Raw genomic sequence first — 20,634 nt, forward strand, 5'->3', positions numbered from 1 at the left:
GTTTTTTTGTTCTGCCGATATAGTCCGACTGAGATACCTTTTTACATCGATCAGTTCAGTGTCCTGTGCCTAACATGCCGATCTGTCCTCATCTCCTCAGAGATGCTCACAGGCTGGTGGCGGGTGTCTGACATCGCAGAGCTGAGGTCTCTAGTCAATGCCCTGCACAGCCGAGGAATCCGAGAGAAGGGCCTTCAGAGGCAGGTGCAGAAATATTTGGAGATCATCCCTCAGGTCTGCACCAAACACAAAGATGGTAAGTCTTGCATTAGGTTTTCTGAACACATATTCTCTGTACGAGTAATAGTTGCAGTTTCTGTGCTGTCCTTGATTATCCCTCAACAGCCTGCGAGAACTATAGCCGAACTGCATGAGTAAATGTTTGCCGTCCTTGCTTTTGTTTTTTCCTGCATCAGTGAGTGTGTTTGTGTTTTGACTCTATGGCTGACTGATATCTGTCATGTGATTCATCTAGTGGCTATGATCGAGCTCCGGGAGTTGGAGGAGAGTCAGGTCAGTGTGGAGTCAGTGCGGGGGTGGTGTGTGGAGGAGCAGGCCATGGAAATGGACATTGCTGTGCTGCAGCAGGTGGAGGAACTTGAGAGGAAAGTCACTGCAGCCAGCCTGCAGGTCAAGGTGAGTTGGCAACACATGCACATTAATGCTCTCCCTATACGTTTTGTGAGCAGAGTTTTAAACATGTTGAGCGGCAGGATGTCGGATGATTTAACAGCTGATTTCTTTCCCAGGGCTGGACATTTCCGGACCCGCAGTCTGAGCGGGAAGACTTGGTGTACTACGAACACAAGCCCCTGACCAAATCAACACCAGCAACAGGAGGCGCGGCAGAAAAGGACTCCAGGGAGCATCCAGAGGACCGCGGGGAGAAGGGCGGGGTGATACGTCACCCGGACAACCCCCTGGACATAGCAGTGACACGTCTGGCTGATCTGGAGCGCAACATCGAGAGAAGGTACCTGAGGAGCCCCTTAGGTACCACCATTCAGATCAGGCTGGATAATGTGGGTACGGTCACTGTCCCTGCCCCCGCCCCATCCACTAGTGCTGACAGGGAAGGGTAGGTCATTTCTCCAACCAAAGCACCCCACTCTTCCACTAAGACCGTTTCCTCTCTCTGTGTGTGCTTTATGTTTCCCATATTCTCAAAAGAGGATCTTTTTTTTTTTTGGCTTTCACAGCAGATTTTTTTGGGAGCTTGTTGCATTTGTGTTTTTTTTTTGGTCTTGTGCAGTTCTTTGGGTGGTAGGGGCTCCACTGAGTTTCTTTGTTTATTGGCATTGTTTTTTTTGTTTTTTTTTTCCCTCCAGTCATCTGCATGGTGTTGTGTAACCTCAATTATGGGCATACTTAAGGCTCCCAATAAACAGTATATACTTACTCTTCCTGCATGAGCATCCCCTTTATATGACAAAATCGGTGTGTACCTTTCCTCAGCACCCTACACCCCTCAAATCCTCATGCCTGTCACTTCACTGCTGGAGCTCTTAATGATCTGCTGTCTTCTTGGCAACTGGTTCAACTGATACTGGACTGATAGTGTGTAAATGAGTCCACATTTTCATAGGTACATGTACATTTTCTGATTTTCATCATCTTGTCCTATGTCAGTGGCGAGGAGGAGGTGGCTCACGGAATGAAGGTATGGAGGAAGGCCCTGAGTGAAGTGCGCAGTGCTGCCCAGCTGGCCATGTGTATCCAGCAACTACAGAAGTCTATCGCCTGGGAGAGGTCCATCATGAAAGTGGTAAGAAAATATTCCAGAGATTGAAAATAAACTGTTAAGTAAGGGTGTGCTTGTGGTCTAAAATGCACTTTCTTTATTTTAGTACTGTCAGATATGCAAGAAGGGGGATAATGAGGACCTGCTCCTGTTGTGTGATGGCTGTGACAAAGGCTGCCACACTTACTGTCACAAGCCCAAGATCACCAGCATCCCAGAAGGAGACTGGTACTGCCCAGCTTGCATTTCCAAGGTATCATTTACTGTCACCAGAAACAATCAAATCAGTCCTACTTTATTTTTTTTTTATTTCAGTTTGATTCCCACCATCTTCTCTTATATTATGTATATTTAACCTCATGAAGATATGCTTTAATTAAACCTGCCAATGGGAAATACTCCAGCAGTTTTAAGGCTTATTTATCATTTTTTAATTAGAAGAATAAATGATCACATTTAAATCGCACCTAACCCAAGGTAATTATTTATTGCTTTACAGGCAAGTGGTCCATCGCCTAAAAGCAAAAAGCCTCCAGCCAAACCAGTAGCCTCAAGCGGAGGAGGAGGTAAGAAAGGCGGAGAGGCGAAGAAGAACGGGAAACAGACGGGTACTGTGGAAGTGTCGGAGGACGACTCAGCCAGCGCCAGCAGCACGCCCAAGAAAGGAGCGAAAGACACCAGCAGGAAGAGGAAAGCAGAGGAGAGTTCACCTGCTCTCACACTGGCCAATCAGGCGAACCCTGTGTATGTAAAGAGAGCCAAGACGGCTAGAGACAACAACAGGGATCTGGGATTATGCAGGTATGTGCCTCCGGCATGCTTGTGCTTGTCTCTTTGTTGAATTCTTCTGTTATGTATCGCCCTCTTAGAATATTTGCACAGTGGCTGCCGTTGTTTCACAAAACTACAGCGAGCTGATGTGCTTACACCTTCTGTTGTAACTAAAACTTGAAATCTCTGGTAGTTTTGTTATGAATAAAGTCTTATTTTATATACTTCAGGATATTAATTTATATTTGGCTTTAAAACATATGCCAATTTTTTGGCTGCTTGTGGGCATCACTAACAAAGGTGAAATCATAATAAAACTCTAAGCTTTAAGAGAAGCCTGTTAGCAAACACTGTTTACACAGTTGGAGGTCTGTTTCAGAAATCAAGTTGAACAAAGTTGACATCTAAACCCTGAACTCTGAGTCAATGAGCAAGAAACCCTCAGTTCCAGAAAAAGCTGTTCTGTTCACACTATTCTGAGTATGTTCAATCTTAGTTAAGTACATTTGTTGGTAGCCAAAAAGTGAAAAAAAAAAAGAAATGTAAAAAGCCATGACTGACAGGTCTCCAATACTCTTAATGGTTAAAGCAAGGAAAGAGCCACCAGTTTTTGTTAGTGGAGCTGGAGTTATGATTGTGTTGTGTGCCAGTGGAGACCGTGACATTTAATCTTAAAAACAGGAATTAGTCAATAAGTTACAATATTACATTTTTAGTCTGTGTTGTCTACTCATTCATCTGCATCGTGGCTAACTCTTCTGTCATGGATAAAGCTGGTATCTTGGTAAAATTCGTCTGTATAAAGCACATTATTTGAATGTATTTATTTATTCAGCTGTAACCTGACTGGTGTAAATGCAGGTGGCAGCAAGTGAAGATGAAATTTTTCTGCCTATCTAACACCTGACCTACTTTTGCCTTTTAAATATTTAGCTTAGGAGCATTGAATGACTACATTTAAACTTTTAAAGTATATTTTGTCCAGTTTCAGCTGCACCAGTTATCCTCACTCAGAAATATTCACCTCAATCATCACACAGTTCGCATCACACAACTTCATCCAGATTAGTTTGATTCATTTCAGCAGTAATGTACGGAAAATGTTTCATTAGAGGGGAACTGGTTGATAGCTGCCTAAATGTCATCAAATCCAAGTGTTGTAAAGAAGCACAAAGTTTAAACTTTAAACCTGATCTGACGATGAATCCACGACATCAGCTGTGATCACCGTCTGTATCTGTATACCGATGACAGGCTAAAGGCTAAAGAAGCTCCTCCGTTAACAAACTGATACCCAACTGTGATTTTAATGTCTCTACAGACGTAAGCTTTTCTTTTTTTTCCCATAATAATTGGCTCAGATTTGTGCCTTGATGTTGATTCTATGAATGACGAGATTAAACGGACAGCTGCTTCAACTTCAGTGGGACAGGAGGAGTCACAGAAATGTTGGAAAAAATAAAACTGGGCAAAAAGCAGGTTACTGACACTGGCTTGAAGTGAAAAAGAAGCATCTCTCTTCCCTTATCTTAGAGCAGTGTTTCCCAACCTTTTTTGGCCTGAGTACCCCCTGAGCCTTCTTGTCACACCACGAGTACCCCCTCACACGTACAACGCGTGCGATGATTCTCCAAAAATAGAGCAACACAGTGGTTATTACATGAAAATCATTTTATTTAATATCCTTAATTTGAACATAAAATTCTCAGGCTTTCTCTCTCTTTTTTAACCTCAGTTGAATTCAACATAAGAATACAAAATATTTTCTTGAAATATAAATAATTAACCAAAATAGTATAAATACTAAATCAAAATAATCTTCCTTTGTTAAAAAAAAAAATAAAATAAAAAATCCCTGTGCGCCACGTACCCCCTGCAGTACCTCCGCGTACCACTAGGGGTACGCGTACCCCCGGTTGGGAAACACTGTCTTAGAGTATATTTAGTAAGTCTTCACTGAAACTGCTTTCTCAGATAAACTTCAGAGGAGCAAGATTATGCAATTAGATTTTTCTTCTGGTTTTAGTTTTTTAGTTCTAAACACTTTTTGTTAAACATTTTTTTTTATTAAAAATCGATCAAACTATGGGTTTTAAAGACAAAACACTGAGCTGAAAGAAGCTGGTTATTTAGAGCTGAGGAGTCAGTAAAATCCAGAGGCCTTTTCTTCCACGCATAAAGTCAGATTCTCGTCTGTCTGATTGTGTCCGATAGAGTACTTCTAGCAGAGTTGGAGCGACATCAGGATGCATGGCCTTTCCTCACACCTGTCAACCTGAAATCGGTCCCCGGCTACAGGAAGGTCATCAAGAAACCGATGGACTTCTCCACCATACGTGAGAAGCTTGTGAGCAGCCAGTGAGTTCCCATCGCTTCTGATTCCTCTCTTTCTGCCACAGCATTCAGGGCCCTCGCACACAGATTGAAGTCAGAGTGGTGTCTATGTGGCAGTGAAAGCTCAGAACAATGCAGGTTTTTACTTTATGACCTAAAGTACTTTTTTAATTTGTTTTAGGTATCAAAACCTGGAGACTTTCATCATCGATGTCAACTTGGTCTTTGATAACTGCGAAAAATTCAACGAAGACAATTCAGACATTGGTCGAGCCGGTCATAACATGAGGAAGTTCTTCGAGAAGCGCTGGACTGAGCTTCTGAAACAAACAAACTAAAAGTCTGTTCGGACTCTCCCCATGGACCCATACAACTTTTCATATCGGAGCACCTGGTTTTGATTTTATTCCTGTTCTCTGATGGCGGTCGTGGCTTTGCGTGAAGAAGTCAACCCCCGACTAGGGAACCCGCGGTGTGCTTAGGAGAGGCGTCACCTCCAAACATATTTTAAAAGAATGAAAAAATAAGTTGTTACATGAGGTGCGCTGGATTTATTACAACAGGGATAAAAGCCCCAAAGAGTCCCAGAGAAACGGGGTGTCCTAGTGCAATACAGTTCCCTGTCTCAGAACACTGCACTGAATGAATCCTCAAATGTCACTGATGTATCTGCGTTAGAATACTTTCCACTACCTGTAAATAGTCTTTTGTTATTTAATCGTATTATAGTGAATGTATTTAATTTTGTAATAATTATTTATGAATCAAGGTCCACTTAATTTTCTATGAAAAGGAGGAATCATCTGAACTGCTTTGAATTAAAAGAAAAGGAATGTGTCTTTGTGTTATAATTTTTTCTCCAAAATATCAAACAAAGCCAAGAAAGAAAGAAAGAAAAAAAGAACAAAAAAAAAAAAAAAAAACTGTTTACACTGTTCAGTGCTTTGGGGCATCTGAGGACTGTATTCATTTGTTCAAACTGTAAAACTGCATTTATTTACAGGAACCGCAGAGGAACAGTTAGACTACGGTGATTCATGTGTATATACTGTTTATTAATGTCAATATTATGTCTTGTTTGGAACGATGTGTAAAAATTGTTTAAGAATATTAAGATATTGTTTATGCCTTAGAATGATTGTAGCATTCTATTTTAGTGAACGTGATGAAAACATTATCATAAATATTGTTTGTACAGTATATACATATCCTCTGCAAACACTGTGGTATCCTTAATCTTGGTAGTGCCTACCCTTCCAACAGGGGCATGTAGGGGATGTTCTTGTTTTTAGTTTTCATTCTTATGACGATTATTTTTTTTTTTTATATGATTTCAATCCAAAAAGGCCTCCAAAGTTGGACAGTGACACAGAAATCATTCCTCACCATAGCAGAGAGAAAAAAAAAAAGAAGAAGGAGCAACTAGCATTCAGTTATGCTTCCATAATGCATTTCCTCGTAATCTGCCACAGTACAGAGGACCTAAGGCCATTTGTAACCACTGTGTTGAACCTTGCTGTGTGTTGTGGCCTGATGGAGGCAGCTAGATTTTTTTGTACCCAAGTCAAAAGTACTTGAAGTTACTTTATTTAAGATATTGTGGAATAAAAGTATCATTCTTTTGTAGGAGCTTTATTTTTCACTAGTGTGTGGCACGGACCTATTAAAAGGATGTTTTTCAACGTAAGTGACTTAAACTTGTTTTATTTCAGTTCCACCCTGTAATTCTGTATTTATAAAAGACAAAAAAAAAAAAAAAAGGCAAATCAGGTTAATCCTCATTTATTCTTTCTCAGTAAAAATGATACATCAGCATGCGTATTGTCACAAAATACGTCTGGAGTTGAAGGAGGGGAAAAGGGACCCAAATGCAGGACTCTCGTGCAATAGAAAGGGTGACTTTATTGATATGATTAACTAAAGATGCTGCCAAGGCTGGAAGAGCAAGGAACTAAATAAGGATTAGCGAGAAAATGAAACTCTAATTAAAACACATGACTGACTGACTGAGGCGAGCAGTGACACGGATCTGGCACTGAACAAAGGGAAACCTGGAGAGTTTATACTGAGTGGATTACAAACGGGGAGCAGGTAAAGCAATCATTAACCTCAAGCCAGGAAGTAAACAGACCTTAATACTCATGAGGGCAAACTCTTAAAATACAAAACAGGAGGCAAGGTAACTAAAGAGCAAGAGGTAAACAGATGATGGAGTGGAAAACTGGAACGAGGGAAAACGCCAAGAATTCAAAAAGCAGAGTCAAAACACAAAGACTCACAGACCATGACACATACAGCAGGGGAAGACAAGTGAAAGCACGTTTTTTCCCCCTAACTTCAGTGTCTTAAGGTCACAGAAGGATCATCAATGATCTTACAGATGTCGAGACTGGTACCAAAAATTGAAGCTGAAAACCTTATTCCAAAGCCTTTCTAAAGCGTGTAGTGAAGGAATACTACTTCCAAAAGTAAAATGGTAAACATAAATGATGAGAAAAAACATCAGCATGACAGGGGTACAGGTGATCATCAAAAATATGTCGGAGCTACATCCAAACATTATGCAAACTGACATGTTTTTATTAATATCTGTATGTTTTTGTGTTGTAAAGCACTTTGGATCGCCTTGTTGCTGAAAAGTGCTATATAAATAAATTTCACTTCACTTCACTAATATCGCTCAAGGTTAAATGAGACTTTACCTGTTGTGTTTGTTGGAGCACAAAAGCAAAAAGATTTGAGATCTAAAGAAATTCACATTTTGATTAAATGTAGACTGAAAAGGAAGATCAAACTGGTCTTCAATTTTATTAAGAATAATCAGTAAGTCAGTTTTTTTGGTTTTTTTAAATCAAATTTAAAAGATATTTCCCTTCTAAGGTGAAGTAAAAGATGAATATTAACAAACCCAGAATAAAACATAAAGTTAAGTATAGAAAATGTTCCTCAAAACTGTACTCAGGAAAAGTACATTTGCACATATAAAATGGCCACGCTCACAGGTAAGGTCGTTGTCATCACATCATCGTGAGTTAGTCGGACTACAGGGAAACATATTCACCTGGGAATTAATCAAATGCTAAAGATATGGACGGAGTCAGGAACTGAAAAAACAACCTTCATTTTAGTTGTTATAGCAGCAGCATCAGAGCTCAAGTCTCAGATGCTTATGCTGCATTCATAACATTTGGAAACTTGGTAATTTAGACAACTTATCAAGGAAACTAAAAATAAAAGGAGGAGAACTCTGGGGAAACTCGAATTAAGGCTGTAACTCAGTATCTCAGTCCTGACTTGTTCCATTTTCAACAGTCTATGAAGTAAACACAAATGTTTAACAAAGCAAACCTTTGAGGCGGGTTTGTGTATTGGAGGTCGAAATCGATGCGACATCTGCGTTGCATCATCTATTTTCCGAGGTACAGTAAAAGCACCGCGCTGCGGTCAGCGGACCGATGAGGAAGTAAACACTGGAGACGACACAGCGGAGACACGTAAGTTACGCCGCTGCTGTATTTAGCTGACATCCCAGTTAAATTTCTTCTTATTTACTGTCCGTGTTTGCCAGCTGGGCTGTTGTGGTCGCAGTTTACTTCCCACTGGTGATTTTTTATTTAATTTTTTTTAAATATTTGATTTGATACGAAGTAGAAAGTTGCTTTGCTAGCCTGAAATTAACTACCTTTATTGCTCTCGTTTGCTAATGATGTAAACTGATGTAATTCCCCAGATTAAAGAGCCTATGTAAGAAAGAGTACAAGAACGTGCTGTTTCCAAACTCAGATGTTGTTCTAGTTTATTCTGATATCAGCCACAGTACTGTAGTGTTTTGCACTGGTGTTTTGCAGAGCTGATGACATGAGACTCTCGCTCCTTTGAGACAGTAAAACCATCTTCCAAGAGCCACTTCCAGGTTCGCAACTTCAGTGACTTTAAGTCAAGAAATACGTAAGAAGAACTAGCTTTTTGACAGCACGTCTGTTGATGCTTTACAATAAGATTTAGAGATGTTTTAGCATCAGAATTTTGCGAATTTTGTAAAAATGTAGCTCAGCAGTGACAGCATCGGGAAACTCTTAAATGGGTTTAACAATAATAAATATATTAATGTTGTTAACTGTTTTCTTTGTTTTTTTTCTGTTCAAATGTATTATAATACGGTGCTAAAACATCTCAAAATGTTCATGTAAAACATAGACAAAAACCTACGTTTCTACGCTTTAAGTCACTGAAGATGTTAACCTTCAAGTTGCTCGTTAAGGTTTGACTTTTTTATTAAGACTTGACTTGAGGAGTACAAGTACAAAGAAAGAAAAGACCAATCAATTAGGCCAAGCTAAGATACCCACACAAACCTTTTTTTTTTAAATTGTACTTTTGCAGACAAATATTCGCTTTGTTTGGCCTAGATATGCAGATAAAGGATATTTAACAATAAGACATTTGAAAGTGGTGCCTGTTACGACTAAAATCCCCCCAGAATGACCTAAATAAAGTGAAGATTACAGTAAATATTTGTTTTTTTTTTCTGCTTGTTAAACAGCTTGTACAGATTGTTAACTGCATACATGCGAAGTAGTCACTTATTACACTTGTTGTTTCAGCTCTTGTTCGTTGTGGCGTTAAGTGTCAACATCAACGACCAGCAGATTTAGGTTATAAAGTAAAAAAGTTGTCATCGGGTCAAAAAGCTGTTTTGCCTTTTAAATCATATGTGAGATGTTGTCGTGGAAGGCATCGAGCAGGCTGGAGAATGAAAGAATAACAGAGAGAGCCGGTAGTAGAAGTTAAAGGCTTTGAATACTGACATTCAGTTTGCATTTCAGAACAGGCTTGGAACTTGATTTGGATTTGTTTTAAGTGACTTAAGATTTAAATAAACTGATCATCTTTTCCATCCTGATAAATGATTTTTTTTTATGCTCTTTAAACTTTAAATGTGACTTCAGGAGCGGCTCTCCAAATGGCGTCTCTAATCTGCACTTTACAAGACCATCAAGACGATGTCAACTGGTGTGCCTTCTCAGCCAAACTGCTAGCCACATGCTCCGGAGACAAGACTCTCAGGATATACAACACTCGCGACTTCTCAGAGCTGCCTTTCTCACCGCTGTCGGGTCATGGCTACAGCGTCCACTGCTGCTGCTTCAGCGCATGCGGGCAGTTCCTTGCCTCGTGCTCCACAGATGCAACCATCATGGTCTGGTCCATGGTCTCAGGTGACATAGAGGCCGTCCTGGAGCATCCCGGTCGCAGCCCCGTCAGGATCTGTGCGCTCTCTCCTGACTCTGTCCACCTGGTGTCTGGTGCATCCGATGGCACTTTAGCTCTCTGGGATTTCCCTTCTAAACAACTGTGCAGGTAAAGGGCTGAAATAGGTGGAAGCAGGTAAATGTGCAAAACTAAAGTGCACTCAAGTTTTACATGATCAGGACACAATGGAAAAGAAACAAACAAACAAAAAAGACCCGCTCTTACCAGGTTGTAGAATTAGGAAAATAGATGCTCAGATGAACAACAGCGCATTACATATATACATGATAAGTTCATAAAAACAAACCCAAAATGTAGCAATTAATGTGTGAAAAACTTAGTCCAACCGTGCTGCGTCTGTAGGAACTGAGAGGGGGAAGTGGCAGCCAGGTTTTCTGCTCTGGAGTATTCAGGTGTGTACTAACACAACGTCAAGGAGGCAAGACATCAGCATTGCTGCCCATCAGTCTGGGAGGGGTTATGAGGCCACTTTCAAACAATTTAGAGTACATTATTCTACAGTTGAAAAGATAATTCAGAATTGGAAAACTTTCAAGTTCATGACAGTAAAGCTTGAAAAAGTCTCAATTATTTCAATTCTGAGTTCTTATTTAGAGTAAAGACTCGAATCAGTTTTAAGCGAAAAGGTATCTGTTGTTCATTTCATTTTAAATAAATCCTTTATTATCTATGACTTATAACACAAATGTGACTATTTTAGGATAAGTTAAACCTATAGATTAATTTGCGATGACACCAGTGTTTGTTTATTAGACACAGGGTTGGAGAAAGTGAAAATCATGATCAAAAAACGTAGTCAATTTTGTTTTCTTTATTTTAGTTTTAGTTTTCTACTGTTTATCCGTTACGGATTTAACGATATTTCATAAGGCTTTAGGAAATTAAGAGAATGATAAGAATTTTATATTTCTAGTTAAGAAAATGTGCCTATAAATCAGTTTATTATTTCTATTTGTTCCTAGTAGACAGTCTATTATTCGCATATATCAATGCTAACATCTCTCCTTGCATCAAGGTCGCCGAGACAATGTGTTTGTCGGCTTTAGTTTGATGTGTATTTAAACAATGATAAGAAGCAGACTTTTCATGCAGCTGCTGTTGCCTTTGGCTTTTTTTTATGAAGGACCGGGGAAGTGTGCGACACAACAATGGTAGCTTGCTCCTTCAGCCCCTGCTGCCAGATGTTCATGACCGGCTCCACCTACGGAGACCTGCGGCTGTGGGACCTGAACATGAACCAGCTCCATGCGGAGAAAAACGCCCACGACCTCGGGGTGTCCTGCTGCGCCTTCGCTCCCAGCATTCTCAGTGGTGAGTAATGATTTATTCCAAGTATTTTGTATTTTGGTCTATTCCAACCAGGCTGCTGTGCCTTCTCTTTCTTTCACTGGAGACCCAAATTAATAAAGTGCTCCAAGTTCCTGGATGTATTTTTTCCAGATCCAACAGAAAACCTGCTGTAGTGCATTATGCACCAGATTACAGGTCCTCAATCTTTTTTTTTTTTTTTTTTTCTTAATATATAAAAGCTCAAAGGAACTCAGGAATGGAAGAATGACGCGTACCAGGCATTAAAAACAGGAATCCAACAAGGTTTCTTAAAAGACCTCCGCCTGTTATCTGATAATATGCTTGTTTTTCTGTTTACTACATTTCCAGCCATTTTTTCCGATAAGCGTTTTACAGTTTTACAGTTTAAAGGGTCTTCTTTGCTCACGGTGAAAAGCAGCAAAGGTCTGTGGCTGCCTCGCAGTGGGCACAGTGCATTTACTGAGCCAAAAGAAAAAAAAACCAGAGCTGAAGTCAATTTCGACAGATTGGTCAGGCACAAGCTGAAAATTGGTTGCTGCTGATGCTGCGTGGGGGCATTCCCAGAAATGACCAAATTCTCTGTGACACTCAGCTTTGTCAGGTATTCCCAACATAGACATAATTAAATCATTATTATCATGACCTCTTTTTCACTTTGACTTGTATTTGGGGCTTAAGTCCCTCAGATTTGGTACCATGGTGTGTCCAGAGGCAGGTCGTTTTACACATGAATGTCGAATGTTCTAATCAGACAAGAAAGTAACCGTAAATATATATTAAAATAGTAATAGAGTGTACCTCAGATCAGTTTGAATGAAAACTAAGAGTGAACTGTAGATGAAACTGCAGCCTATAAAATCTGCTGTTTGCTTTTCCATAACCGCCACTCGCTGGTCCATCAGTCAGGTTTTACATAATATGCGCATGTTAGTCACATACACACAATGTGCACACCTGTCTTCCCTTATTAAAGTGGCGGCAGATGAGGTGGGGACATTACTGTGAGGCTGACAGCATCAGTGTTGTTCTGTGATGCGGAGGTAGGTGGAGGCCAGCTGCTCCGTTTGGGCTTAACACCATAATGTCAACCTGCCTTGAATACAGCATGTTTGTTGCGTGTAGTTCTTTACGTTTGTTCGTTTGTTTCTTGCCTGTTCTCGTCTTTTAGGTGGTCAAGTTGTGCGGTTTCGTCTGGCATCTTGTGGACAGGACTGTCAGCTGAAGGTCTGGGCCGTTAACAAGTTCAGCTCTGGAGGTAGACCGACATGTTGTTACATAGTGAAAAACATCCCTTAAAGGTGCTTTAAAGGTTGGAAACACTTTAGTGACTTTAATGAATATGACGCGATTTAGAAAAAGAGAATGCTTTTATTTTATAGTTTGAACTCCAGGAATCTGCAATCAGATTGTGTACAAACAGCAGAAAGTCCAGATTAATGTTTCTCCCTGCAGGAGTGGTCGACTAAAACAGATCACTCCGAGAGCAATGTGCGTAATAGTCTGCGAGGCATCAAACAAATTGTAGGTGACTTTTAAGCTCCTGAAAGCTGAAGGCTTCTCTCACATTGGCTAATGTTAACTTTTATGAGTCCACCATCAGGGGAAGAGGGAAAACAAAGATGTGCACGGCAGAGGTCTGCAGCCACTGCTCTCTGAAAAGAACGGAGCTGCCTTGCAACCGAGGAGCCCTTCCCCATCTGTGAAACATGTCAGTGGTAGTATGATGGTTTGGGTCTCTTTAGCTGCCAATTATACGAACAAAGTCTAAAGAAAAGTGCAAGGATGTCTTTCCATGAACCAAGTCTCAACAGAAAGCTGATCCAGCAGCAAAGCAGCAGCTCGCTCCACCATCCAGCATCCCAAAGTTGAAGCTGTCCGGTACTGAGGATTCGAGGAATGAGCTGAAATTCTTCTAAGCTGCTGGGCAGGACTGAGCAGAAGTTACTCGAGACTTGAAGTTGCAGCTGTTGCTCCACAGAGGGTCACTTTATTTACAAAAAAAAATGTCACTCATATTTATGTAATAATTCACATACATCATGTTTTCAAGTTCAGGATTTTTACTAACGTGTAGGACTTTAATGTATATAAAAAAAGATGTAGGTGTTTTAAGTCTTCATACATCCTTAATGACTAACAAGGCACCACCCTGCAGTGTGGTCTGCATTGTGGTTAATCTGAGGCTCTTCTCTCAACACATACTGCACTTTAGAGGAGGGACAGGCCTGAGGTTGAGTAGTAATGGGTGCCGTTTTCCTCACAGGCTCAAAGCTTAGTTTGTAATAAATCAGCACCAATGTATGAAACAAAGATGAAACTAATCGCTGATCAAGTTTCATTTTAAACAAACCCATAGGACCTGCCAGTCCAGTCTGCTCAGTTTAAAAGTCTTAAGAAACTTTTTCTCTCCCACTTTTTTGTGTATTTTTGTTCATGTGGAATCACTCACCTCGCAGCTCAGCCTTAATCCCGGAACAATCAGACGTGCTGTATGTTTTCTTGTCAGTTTACCATAACTCAGCGGAAATATTTAAACTCTCCTTCCAACTCCATACAGATGTTTCCCTCTGTTGCAGGCTGTAAGTTTCAGCTCCTGCACACGCTGACCGGCCAGTCGGCTCCTGTCCTCTGCTGTGCGTACTCCTCAGATGGGCAGCTGCTTGTGTCTGGGTAAGATTATTCGCTTTAAGAAGGCATATGAGGGGATTGTTACCTCACTGCTTGACATTTCAATAGCATACTCTAGGCTTGTAGATTGATTTTCTGCTTTCCAGGCAACTTTTCATGAAAATCATCTTGCAGAGACTTGAAATTTGCAATTAGATTAATTCACTCCTCCTTGACTGTCTGAAATGCATTTTCTGGTGGACTTTTACCTTTGTGTTATTATACACAAATTGTATTTAATGAAAGAAACCATAGAAGACCATCTTTATGGACATTAGTGCTGTAATTATAATTAGATTCTTAACCATGCCGATTGCCTCAAGATAATTTGTCCCTTTTCAGCCATATGCTAAACCTACACTTTAAACCATTTTCTTGATCGTAAATGTGCCAGTCTTCATGTCCTGATCTATTTTGGATCAAGAGTTGGATGTAAAATATAGATTGTTTGTTTGCCTGAGTTAGTGCAGTAAGTAGGCCACCTTCTGTCCAGAGATAACAGTGCCGTGCTTCTGCGGAGCCACTGGAGGGAGACATGGATTGCTTTTTTTTCTTTCACTTATGTAGTTAAAATCTTACATTTGTACTTCCCCCAGTTCTGTGGACAAGAGCGTTACAATCTACGATGCAGTGAGTATTTCTCCCTTTTCATGACTGTGCTGAACAGTATTAGCTTTCACCTCCAACTGTTCGCACATGCTGCTTATGTTTTGTCCTGTGCTTCTCTTCTTCCCTCAGAATAATGCACGTCTGTTTTACACACTGAACCAGCATGAGAGGTAAATATTCGTCTAGATTTCTGTGGTTTTGTTGTCGGGATGTTTTTATCGATTGTACACAGGATGTCTCAACGCAAATACACATTCTTTTGCACTGAATTGTGTAAGTGTGTGCGTTTTTCAACTCAAAGAGTTAGTTTCTCTTCAGAAATATGTATAAGTGGAAAATGCTGCGATCGTTCTGGCAATGTTCATTTTATACTACACATGCTTCACCATTTGGTGCAGAGTTTAAAAAAAGAAAAGAAAAGTCTTTTTTTTGGATCATGTAGCAACAACATCATGCAAACATGCACAAATTCATTGTTTTATCAACCATGAAAAACAGCCCAACAAATTCCTGGTACGATGAAACATTCTCAGATCAGTTTTCGTTCACCTGAATAAGACGCGTGCTGCAAATGTCAATGATTCAAACAGATAGTGTTGCGCCGTAGTGTTTCTAATTTTATAAAAGAGGTAGGACCACACTTACTACATCTCCCCCTCCGCACATAAGTCGTAGATGAGTGATCATGCGAGCCATTTACGCGTCGATCCAGCCACCTGTGTCTGAAAGGCATCAAGCTCCTTTCAGCGGGGCAAAAGAAAGTGCTTTAAAAAAACCCACTGAAGTGGAAGTGGGATGAATGCTGAAAAAGTCAATCAAAACCTTTGACAAAAATGCCTCCAGGAACCTTATTTGACTTTAGGCAAGAGTGTCTTGAGGTTAGGTTAGTGTAAGCCCCTCTTTTTGGCTCTTTATGTGCGGAGTTTGTGGATAAACATTTCTCAGCAATCTAGCTTAGGTTTTAGTGAGGTTGTCCTCATTAACTTGGCCTTGGCTTTCCTAAATCAACTTAAGATTTAATTATAATCCTGATTTAAATCTTTAATGCACCCTGTGACATGGCAAGCTACCGCTGAAATGTCCCTCTGATGGAGAACATGTTCAACACTGCCACATATTTAGGTGTGTTGTTCAGCTGAACCCACCTTACAACCCTGTAGAAGCTGATCCAGTCTTGCATTTTAAAGCAGGGCCCTCACTGCTACCTAAGAAGACCCAGGACTTCAGCTTCCTTTTCACCATCACTAAGAATCACCATTATCTTTTCATGTGATGTTTTTTTAAAGCTGTTTTAAAGCTTTTTTCAGGGCGGCTCCTTTTTTTTCCCTTTTTCTTTACAATTCAGAAGAAAATCATTGCTAACAAAGGCACAAATAAGCGGTTTGTTCCCTCTTGCAGGTACGTGACAGCATGTTCCTTCTCCCCAACTTCCCCACTGATTGCTACGGGGTCTATGGATAAGACTGTAAACATCTGGAGGTTGGAGGATGGATGCAGTGGACATGGTGAGGGAAAAGCACAAATAAAAAGCACGCTGAGAGAAAAAGTCTCCGTCTTGATTATTAACTGCATTTGTCTTGTGATGTTCTTTTATGTTTCAAAAGGGGGGAAGTCATTACCAGGTGAGTTTTCTTTTTATCTTAAATATTGTCTCACTTTTCCTTTGGTTGCTTTTACAGTCAAACATCCTTTTCTTTTTCACTGTTGACCAATGAGTCACTCAAACCGGTGGCCCATGTTTGTGCTGAGATTTCATGTGATGAAATAGCTTCTTCTTGTCGTGTGGGGCTCTGGTGTTGTTCAAGAGTGCTCTTTTCCTTTCTACAGCTGCCAGTGTCTCAAGTTTGCTTTAGGATTGCATTGCATTACTGTTCTTTTAGCTTACTCTTCCCTTTTTTCTATTTTACAGAAGAATCCGCACAGACATCAAGTGAAGGTGGGAAGAGGGAAAATGCGCCTTACTGTTTAGTGTTTCACCCTGGGGTAGCTATAAAAGGCATCTTTAATGCCAAATTTAAGATTGCACCTACCATAAGCATTTCTGTCTGCAAAGTGCAAGCATGTCGTGTCAGTGAAGGCATCAATGAAACCTCTGTGTCATTACACATGCTGTGCTAACCACAGCCTCCTAATCATTAATCAGTCGGCAGGATCTCAGGATGGGCTCACAGGGAGAATATTTGGTCATTTTTCACACAGCGCTGTAGCTGTCAACCACTGACCCTCTTGCCTTGACTCGCCCTCTCAGGGAGAGCCTCGGCGCGCAGATCAAAGCTGCTGGTCGCCGATTGGTCGGAGGAGGATGTGTCAGAGTGGCTGGAGGAGGAAGGCCTCCGGGGATTGGTGGACAAATTCCAGGCCAACAACATAGACGGGACAGAGCTGCTCAGTCTCACCAAGGAAACGCTGGCGTCAGAGCTGCACATAGGTGAGGAAGACGAATATCACACACTGCTCAGTGAGCGCAGAGATACTGCTTCACTCCCTCCCTCTCATTGTACTGATGCTTGTCTTTTGTCTGAAATTGAAATGTATAAACTGAGTCTTATGGGGTTTACGGAGCTGGCGTCTTGTTGGGAATGAACATAGATGTATGCGGATTAGGATTTTTAAACATGTTTTTACTTGTTTACATTGAAAAAAAGGCAGCATATTAGAATAAAGTTGGGGGAAGGAATGAGTGTTGATGGGGGGATGGGGGGGGTTTCTCCTGGAGATTACATAATATTGGGCCGCACCGCAAAAGCACTCAGCTTTGGGGCTTTGGCAGCTTTGACTTTAATCTGGAGCACTTTGTGAGTTACATAACTCAAAAGAGAATTTCCCATAAAGTATAAGGTGGATTTACACCTAATATCATTAAGCTGTCCGAAAGAGTTTTTCCTTTTTTCATTGTTGTTGTTTATCATTCTCTGAGTATTTCAGATTGATTTTTCTTCATGAAGTGATGCCACAAGGCTAAATAAGGAGTGTTGTGTTGTCGATGTCAGTCTACCAGACAAGACGGCATTCGTCATGTCGTTCTCAGCAAATGTTTGCTGTAGTGCCATGTCGTCATGTCCATCCCACAGTCGCTGTCAATCACCACTCAGTTTACACAGCATCGATGCTGTGACAGCTTGTGTTCACATTGTTCCGTTTTTAGTAACGCAGCATGAATCCCACCTTCTTTGAACTAACTCAGAGAACAGTACTGAGTATCATCGTGCTTCATCTGCTGCAATGACAGACCGAGAAACGGGCATATTTTTCAAAGGTGGGAGGGAAATCAATAAGTGTGCTGTGCTTCTGAAGAGGCAGCCTAATAAACAGAATGTACCAGTAAGTTGGTCCATGAGTATAAAGACTCAGTTTTGTACTCAGCTGCGTTGAACTCCATATTTCATGAGCTCATTCATTTTTTATTTCTCTTGTATTCTTCAGTGTTCAAACCAAAATGCATTCGGGCATTGCCTGCTTAGCATTTAGCTTTGGCTTGGACAGACAGTCCGCAGACGTGGTCTGCTCCCACCATGTTCACTCTCACCCACGCTCACATTTGCCATCCAAGAGTGAAAGGTGCTAAATGCAGGAATGACAAATGCTCAAAACGTTCGTACTGTTATTTTTACGCATGTTAGTGTTGGGTCAGTTCATCTTGTTCTTCATAATGAGAGCACATGAAGTCTTGTTTTCTCTTCTGGCACATTATCCTCCTGCTTGTTTGCTTAGAGTCACTCGGCCTGCGCAGTAAACTCCTGAGGAAGGTGGAGGAGCTGAGGAGGGATTCAGTGTGTTCAGGCGTTCCTGATGAGTTCCTGTGTCCAATCACCAGAGAGCTGATGAGGGAACCAGTTATTGCGGCTGGTATGCTCAGATTTGTGCCTTTTATAGACATTATTATCACTTTGAATTTGATGAATAAAGTTTTTTTTTTCTTCTATTCTATTAGAAGTAGAAAATCTTCATTGCTTGTGGTTGTGTCTGCCATTCATACTGTGTCCCTGCCCACACAGATGGCTACTCGTATGAAAGAGAGGCAATTGAGAGCTGGATCAACACCAAAAACCGTTCCAGCCCCATGACCAACCTTCCATTACTGACGACTCTGCTCACCCCTAACCACACCCTGAAGATGGCCATTGGCCGCTGGAAGACCAGCCACTAGCAGTTTTGCAATGTTTCGTCCACAGTACACAGAAACAGGATAAAGAGCTCTCATCAGTCCCACGGCATTGGAGGTTCAGGTGTGTTTGAGTTGAGGCGTTTTCACCTCGGTGCCAGTTGTTTACGAAGTCGCATTAAGCAGAAAGACGAACTTTGATATGCTATGAGCTGCATGTTCTACTGGCCAAAAAACTCATTTTGGGTTGCCTGGACAAAGTGCAAAAAGGCACGGGCATCCCAGCTTTGGCCACTTAAAGAATTTAACTTACAGTCATAGTAAAAAGGTGCATCCTCTTTCATGTCCGAAGCAATTATCATATATATCATATCATGACGTATGAAAAAAAATCATGTGTTCTTATCAGGTCTTAAAGTTTGGTAAATACAATCTCAGATGAACAAGAACACATGACATATTATATATACAGTGTAATTACTTATTTTATAAAAAGTATGCAACATCGCAGAAGCAGTGTGCGAGAAACTAAGTACACCCTGATTGCTTCCATATGAATTAAGAGGGCAAGTAGAAGCCAGGTGCCTCCAATCAATTGCATTGATTAACTGATCATCAGCAAGTGTGAGTACATCTATAAAAGAAGACGTTTTGACAGTTTGCTGGTCTGTAACATTCAGATGTGTGTTAAAACAATGCCAAGGAGGAAAGACATCAGCAATGATCTTACGGACGCAATTGTTGCTGCTCATCAATCTGGGAAGGGTTATAAGACTATTTCCAAACTATGTGGAATCCGTCATTCTACACTGACACAAAGCAAAGTCGCATCTGAACAAACCACAAGACCCAGTTAACCCCTAAATGCTCCTAATGTGTAGAACAGATGCGTAGACATAAAGGTATGTTATCAGAACATAGATATTTGATGATAATGCACAGTGCCATGTTTGGTAAAAACAACACAAACACCTCATACCAGGTGGCAAGCACAGTGGTGGAGGGGTGATGATTTGGGCTGGTTTTTTTTGGACACCTTGCAGTCACTGAGTCGGCTGTGAACTCCTCTGCATACCAAAGTAATCTCAGATCAAATGCGAGACCATCTGTCTGATGGCTAAAGATTGGCTGACACTGGGTCATCAACAGAACAATGATCCCAAACACACCAGCAAATCTACAACTGAAAGTCTGAGGAAGAAAAGAATCAAGATGTTGCAATGGTCCAGTCAAAGTTTGGGCCTCAGCCTGATTAAAATGCTCAGGTGGGACTTTAAGACAGCTGTGCATGAACAAATGCTGCAAACCTGAGATAATTAAAACAATGTTGTGAAGCTCTTCTTCTTCCATCAAAATCCCTTCCAAAACAATGTGACAGACTGATAACACCATACAGAAAATGAAATTCATCCCAAAGAGAAATGATAAAAAGAATTTGAGTTGTTCCTGCTAAAGGTGGTTTTACAAGCTGTTGAACAATGGGGTACATTTAGTTTTTCACACACTCCTTTTTCAATTCTGCTTTACAATATGTCATATATTGTTGTTCATCTGAGGTTGTTTTTAACTTTTTTTTTCTTACCTCAAAACGTGTAAAAAGTGTATTTTTCATATTACTGTAATTATTCACTCCAGTCATTATATGGTCAGGACAGACTTTGATGTTCACATAAGACTTTCTTCACCGGACTTTTCTGCTGGTGGTTTTTCTCCTTGCAAAGTTGATCATAAGTGCTCGAACAGAAATCCCTTTGCTGAAAAGTAACGCAGAATGTCTGCAAATGCTGTGGGCTGCTGATGTAAAAAATAAAGTGCACGTGAATAA

At 40.7% G+C, this 20,634-nt stretch overlaps 2 protein-coding genes across 10 annotated transcripts in view; both read left to right on the top strand.

The window, feature by feature from the left end:
* baz2ba (bromodomain adjacent to zinc finger domain, 2Ba) overlaps window positions 1-6,533 on the top strand; it is a 65,749-nt gene extending 59,216 nt beyond the window's left edge. For 4 of the 7 annotated variants that reach the window (XM_075485612.1, XM_075485692.1, XM_075485778.1 and 1 more), the window contains 8 exons: window positions 101-256; window positions 476-636; window positions 750-1,078; window positions 1,630-1,765; window positions 1,848-1,994; window positions 2,241-2,542; window positions 4,727-4,870; window positions 5,028-6,533. In XM_075485612.1, the coding sequence (XP_075341727.1) occupies window positions 101-256; window positions 476-636; window positions 750-1,078; window positions 1,630-1,765; window positions 1,848-1,994; window positions 2,241-2,542; window positions 4,727-4,870; window positions 5,028-5,184 (1,532 nt within the window). In that variant the 3' untranslated portion in view covers window positions 5,185-6,533. The remainder of the gene's footprint in view (window positions 1-100; window positions 257-475; window positions 637-749; window positions 1,079-1,629; window positions 1,766-1,847; window positions 1,995-2,240; window positions 2,543-4,726; window positions 4,871-5,027) is intronic. The other 3 variants (XM_075485944.1, XM_075486028.1, XM_075486093.1) reach the window with 1 other exon arrangement.
* Window positions 6,534-8,298: 1,765 nt separating this feature from the next.
* On the top strand, window positions 8,299-20,634 carry wdsub1 (WD repeat, sterile alpha motif and U-box domain containing 1). 3 transcript variants are annotated; one of them, XM_075486341.1, is made up of 13 exons: window positions 8,299-8,340; window positions 9,796-10,207; window positions 11,244-11,431; window positions 12,600-12,686; window positions 14,008-14,101; window positions 14,695-14,728; window positions 14,837-14,877; window positions 16,106-16,212; window positions 16,312-16,329; window positions 16,617-16,643; window positions 16,956-17,135; window positions 18,419-18,553; window positions 18,703-20,634. In XM_075486341.1, the coding sequence occupies exons 2-13, from the start codon at window positions 9,810-9,812 to the stop codon at window positions 18,852-18,854; spliced, it is 1,461 nt and encodes a 486-aa protein (XP_075342456.1). In that variant the 5' UTR covers window positions 8,299-8,340; window positions 9,796-9,809; the 3' UTR covers window positions 18,855-20,634. The 3 variants fall into 3 exon arrangements, with proteins under 3 accessions (XP_075342456.1, XP_075342374.1, XP_075342536.1); XM_075486259.1 differs by lacking the exon at window positions 8,299-8,340 and adding an exon at window positions 8,347-8,448; XM_075486421.1 differs by lacking the exon at window positions 8,299-8,340 and adding an exon at window positions 8,687-8,759.

The sequence above is a fragment of the Odontesthes bonariensis genome, chromosome 1 (genome assembly GCF_027942865.1).
Source record: "Odontesthes bonariensis isolate fOdoBon6 chromosome 1, fOdoBon6.hap1, whole genome shotgun sequence".
Lineage (NCBI taxonomy): Eukaryota > Metazoa > Chordata > Actinopteri > Atheriniformes > Atherinopsidae > Odontesthes > Odontesthes bonariensis.

Bases quoted from the DNA above. Each gene is read 5' to 3' on its own strand.
- wdsub1 (XM_075486341.1), top strand. From the start codon at position 9,810: ATGGCGTCTCTAATCTGCACTTTACAAGACCATCAAGACGATGTCAAC. The intron at 11,432-12,599 runs GTGAGTAATGAT...CTCGTCTTTTAG, and splicing joins CGCTCCCAGCATTCTCAGTG to GTGGTCAAGTTGTGCGGTTT. The intron at 14,729-14,836 runs GTGAGTATTTCT...TTCTTCCCTCAG, and splicing joins GCGTTACAATCTACGATGCA to AATAATGCACGTCTGTTTTA.